The sequence below is a fragment of the Macadamia integrifolia genome, chromosome 8 (assembly GCF_013358625.1).
Source record: "Macadamia integrifolia cultivar HAES 741 chromosome 8, SCU_Mint_v3, whole genome shotgun sequence".
In the NCBI taxonomy this organism is placed as follows: domain Eukaryota; kingdom Viridiplantae; phylum Streptophyta; class Magnoliopsida; order Proteales; family Proteaceae; genus Macadamia; species Macadamia integrifolia.
In genome coordinates this window covers 25246825-25252432 of record NC_056564.1, presented here as the reverse complement: position 1 = coordinate 25252432, position 5608 = coordinate 25246825, and the positions used below count along the sequence as shown (strand labels likewise).

Genomic DNA, 5608 nt, shown 5'->3' with positions numbered 1-5608 from the left:
CAGCAACTGCGGCAGCAGCAGCATCGATAGCGGCGGCAGAAACGGTAGCAGCAGCGTCGGCAGTTCCAGGATCCCTTCGCCGGAATCTGACTCTCTCTCTATTCCTTTCACCAATGTTGCAAAATGAAAACAACTAGTACTACAGGAACACTTCTTCGATTTCAAGTGTAAGAACTAAAACAAACAGAACAGAGAGAATAAGATAGAGAAACTAAGACCCACCTCTCTTGGGCTTCACAATAGCCTTGGTGGTGGTGGTGGTGGTGGTAGAACTGTGTTGTACCGATTTCGTCTTCTCCTCAATAGGGAACAATACGCCATCGATGCCCTCTATAGAAATTCGACCGTCGATGTAGATGTCGGGATTGAACAGATAAGCCGATTCATCTCCCTGTCCAAATTTTACAGACCCATCTGCTTCCTTTGCCACAACCTTGTGGGGTACTCGTAAAGTATCGTACTTGATCTTACCGAACCTCCTCACCACATTGTACATACTCTCTTCCGTCTGATACTCTGGAATGAGATGGTAGTAGATGATCTGTTCTAGAGCACCAGGTTCGCTCAGCTGGTCCGTCATCAGCTTCGCCATGGCATCGTCATTCGGAGCCAATACTGTTAAGACGTAACCTGTAGACACTAATTTCCCCATTTCTGATGCTAAGGACGTGAGGTTGGCCAAAATGTCGGCGAGCTCGTTGTATCTACCGTAATGCAGGAGAGTGTGGATGAAGTCCTCAACTTGGGATTCTCCGTCGAACTTGAGGTGAGGACCGTCGGGGCCTGGTGCTGCTGCCGGAGCTAGTGACGGCCCTGGAGCCATTGCATCATAGATCGGCAACACAGGCGGTGAACCTGAAGGCGTCGGTGGTGCTAGTTTCTTGAGCCGGTGGGTTCTGGGGTCGACAGCCGGTGCTCCTTCTGGCTTCACCGCAGAAGTCTGTTGGAGATTTCTCCTACGGTTGAAATCGTCTTGAACGGATTGGGGGATTAATAGCCGTTCGATCCTGTGAATGATACCGTCGGGACGGGTCACCGAGTCTGGATGGATGACCGTCGAGGAATCGACCTTCTTGTCAGAATCCGTATATGTAAGATGAACATGATGGTGAAAAAACGTCTTGTGCTTAGCTGACTTGCCGCCGTCACTTCCGCCGCAGCCGCAGTTGTTGTCGGTTACCAGATAGTACCACTGTCGTCGACAACAGCGGCGGTGCCAACTACTTTGCTTTCTCCGACTGGATCCGGTGAATGAATGATTTTTTCCGATGAGGAGAGAGAGAGAGAGAATAAAGGTGTTGCAACCGTATATTGAAAATTTGTTTATCTTCTCTCCATCCAACGGTTCAATTCATATTGATCAAATCCTACGGTCAAAATGCCGCTAGCATTCCTAATTCCTAGGTAATACGCTAGCATACCTGTCCTTTTCCCTTTCTTGTTAATTGTCCTTTATCTTATTTTTTAAATTCTCCACATTGATTACATCATTGTTTATAGCTGTTATTTTCTTTAATATTGAAAACCACAGATATGAAATGATAGGGCTCTACCATTTTAAATGAAACCTACATTGGTGTATTTAAAACTTTTTTTTTTGACACCTTTATTTAATTATCTATTGACTTATTTTCAACAATATTTGATGCAATTTTCCAAGAACATTAAATCATTTCAAACTGTGGATGCATTAAATGATTTCAACTTTTTGAAAGCCCCCCTTTTTAATTACCCACTTATTAAATAATTTTTGGGGAAGTGTGGCTCATGTGCGTACACGTGGGTCAATAGGAGGGATGGGGAATCCTCTACGGCATGGCAGAGGTAGCAGTGCACATCTGACAGCTTGGAGCACCTCAAGGCACATCCTATGTGTTGAGGTTCGTGGCTAGGTGCTCCAAACCGTCAAATGTGCATTGCCACCCCCATCGCACTGTAGAGGAGCTGGATCCCAATGAGAGTGTACGATGAAGTATCAACATAGATGTCATTTTTCATTTCATAAGGGGTAGGGTGGTCATTTTGCGTTCCCATGTGTCTAGCATAGGAGCCACTCTCCCCCTAAAAAACCATCGTTTCATAACTTTTAGGAATTAACCAAGGGTAAAAAAGTAAGGTTACAATCCCTTTCATAAAAGGGCAAAAAAGTAAAGACTGAATTTCTCTTCACCGAAGGCAGAGGAGGAATTCCTTCATTGATGGGGTTCAACACCTTAGGATGGGCATCGTGAACTAGGGGTGTCAATTACAAGCCCGAACCAATAGGCTAGACTGTTTAAAATCCAAACTGGCCCAACCCCATTATTAAATGTGTCAGGCAGTAGCATGACACATTTGTTAATAGTTCCGGGACACATTTGTTAATAGGTAGTTCCCAATGCAAGGGTGCTACCCAACAAGCGTCTAACCGGCGTCCAATCGGGACTAACCAGTTAATATCCCGCCTCTGCCCAACATACTTAAGGCCCGTTTATAGCTTGCTTTGAGCTCATTTAGAGCCCCGTTTACTAAGTTCAACACGTTTTAAGATCATTTAAAGCCTGATTATAGCTCGTTTAGAGCCCGATAATAATCCATTTAGAAATAGATGTGTCATTAGCCCACTTAAGGTCTATTTAACCCAATTAAAGACGGGTACCCAACCCATCCATGGGTTGCCCAAATGGCTAGGGCAAATTAGGGATTGTGTGGATAGGCGCACAGTCCCAGGTTCGATTCTCCATTTGTGCATCTACAATTTAAGTGGAGACTGTGGTGGTGGGTTGTGCTAGTCTCCCTGAGGATTAGTTAAGGTGCGCGTAAGCTGACCCAGACACCTTTGTTAACATTAAACAAACCAGTCAAGATGCAAGATCTTAAAGTGGGGAAATCCAATCAGGCTCGACTGATTGACACCCCTATTGGGAACAATGGGAGGGGCATTTTTAAACTTGTATTGTAGGGGATTTTTTTTATTTATTTATTTGGTAAATTGGAGAGGGGGGGATTATTTATTTTATTTTTATTTGGTAACTTAGGGGGATTAATTAAGACCTTAGAATAGTGGGTGAATTCTCTTTCACAGATGGCAAAAAACTTTTGCCAAAATATAAATAACTTTTTTTTCACCGAATTGGTTATAACAAAAAATTTCCAAACTAATTTTTTTAAGAGACAATGACCAAAAGGAGGAAAAAGAAATCAATAATCATTTTATAGTTAATGCTTGATTTTTTTTTATTTACTTTTTTTTGGGGGGGGGGGTTTGGGTTACTTCCCGTTTTTGTGTAGAGACTTGGGTGGACGACAGATCAAATAGGATAATACGAAACCATTTGAATATGAAATAAACGGTCTATAAGCTCGCTTCACATTGTGTTAAGTAAGCGTTTAAGACACTAGATAGACGTTCTATTGACAGATTTAAAGATGTTTTCGGAGTACATAAGGCCATAGAGACCACCGGGGTGTGAAGCGATGGAGGGACGTATTTCCTTGGACTATTCAACAGGGTGAATCGTGTACATTGAAAATGAGGAGGAAATTCTTAAGTGGGATATATTGCCTTCTAAGAATGTTTCTTTGAAATAAATAAATAAAACTAAATTTGAGTTCACTTATCACTATGGGTCAATGGTAGAATGAGCTTAAGAACCAATCAAGATAGCCTTGGCGTTGTTTAACGAACACACCCAAGCCAAACCGCTATTGACCTTGGAATTCTGGGGCTTTAGGTTGGGCCTCAGTAGAGAAAACAAAATTAATGCTCAGCTGGGTTGGGCTCAGGCTTGGGCTGATGCGTCTGGGCAAACAAAAGAACACTTAAGCCGAAGCCCAAGGAAACCGAAGCACTTTTACGTGTTAAGTACATAGATGAAAGCAGCCCAGATCAGCATGAAAGCCCAAATTTGGGCCAGGCAAGAGCCCAAACAGAAAAAACAATGCTCAATTATGAGTGCGTATTTGACCACCAAAGCCCAAAGCCTGGATTCACATAGACTAGAACTAGGGTCTGAATTTCTCATGGGCCAACTTGAGTTGTGCCTAGGGCTGTCAAACGGTTGGTTCGGTCCCTTCTTTTTTCTTTTTCTTTTTTTTTCATATATCAGTTTATATAGAAACCGAACCGGACCAACAAGGTGTTATATCTACAAAAATCAAATCGAAATTGATACCTATCAGTCCGATGAAGAGAGTGGAATTTATTTTAATTTCATCGATTCTTATCGGTTTTTTTTTTTTTTTTTAGTAATTTAGTTCATATCGTAGGTTTGATCAGTTTAGGTCTTTTAATAGTTTCAAAAAATAAAACCAATACTGAAACGTTATCAATTAATTTGTTCGATTTTGGTTTAATAAGGTCGGTCTGATTTTTGACACACATAATTGCACCCTTGAGATAGTTGAGAGGCAAGACTAGAACAAAGTCGCAAGCAGAATTGGAAAAATCTATTCATAACCATGGTTGATGTCATCTAGATTTTGGCCACATCCACCAACCTGTAGCGCTTCTTAGGGAAAGGTGATTTTGAAGCTGTCAATCGGATCGGCTTGGTTTTAGCTTGATTTCGTTGTTTTTCAGTGTGAAAAATGGGTGAATCCGAAACCAAATCAAATAAAAAAAAAAAAGTTTGATTTAGCATGTAAATGTATACATAATTAGGGGGAAACAGTTTTTTTTTTTTTTTTGGGAGTGGGGTGGGTTTGGGAGGGGGAGAATTTCTAGATTGATAGCTGTTTTATATCAGTTTCGTTTTGATTCGATTTTTCATGTTTGATTTTGATGCGGCTAGATTTGGGTTCGGTTTCACAATAGTAAATCCAATAAGCTCCGATATGATTCAAATTGATTCGTGTAGATTTGGTCTAGGTTTGACATCCCTAATTAGCAATGCATCATATGGAGTAGAATTTTGGTCTAACCTTTATTAAATGAGTAGAATTATATTTAAGGTAAGAGATCGTTGCATGTTTGCATGGCCCTTGCACTAGAAGGGGCAATGAGAGCACACATCTACATAGCAATATGCATATGGTTTTTAATTTCACAAAGCTTGTACCTTGGCACCGAGGCCTTGCAACCAACAACTTCTTTTTCCCTAAATAGAGCTAAGTTATTAGGGACTTACCCAAGTTTTTGTCGAGTTGTAGATTGGTCGACACCCTGATTCCGTAGATACAAAGACTACAAGGTCCCTAGCCTCTGTGTCAAGTTTTATTTAGAACAAAGTTTGCCAATTGACAAAATAAAAATTTGAAAAAAATATAAAGACTAACTATAAGAGGGTGCCCACATAGATGACACAAATATAGAAAGATGCATGTTAAGACATGGAAGAAAATTTGATTGAATTAGGTTTTAAGATTTGACATGGAGTTAATCCAACCCTTGAACTATCTATCCAAAGGTAAAAATTTCCAATCATCATCATACAACTAAAACTGGTGGACCAATCTAGTACACTTATCAAGTTGACCATGATTTTTTTCTTTTTCATAAAATCATATTATTTCCGATAATATAAGGAAAGGTTTGATATAGACGGTCCTTCCATAGAATTTATATTAAAATTTAATGACCTACATCAATCATATTTTCTAATGGATTTTCTCATTCTCGAACCCCCAC

General features: G+C 40.5%; 1 protein-coding gene across 1 annotated transcript in view; it reads right to left on the bottom strand.

Annotated features, from left to right (window-relative positions):
* Positions 1 to 211: 211 nt before the first annotated feature.
* LOC122086830 (fasciclin-like arabinogalactan protein 16) overlaps positions 212 to 5608 on the bottom strand; it is a 9713-nt gene continuing 4316 nt past the window's right edge. Inside the window, exon 2 of the mRNA XM_042655778.1 lies at positions 212 to 1192. Within this exon, the coding sequence (XP_042511712.1) occupies positions 212 to 1192 (981 nt within the window). The remainder of the gene's footprint in view (positions 1193 to 5608) is intronic.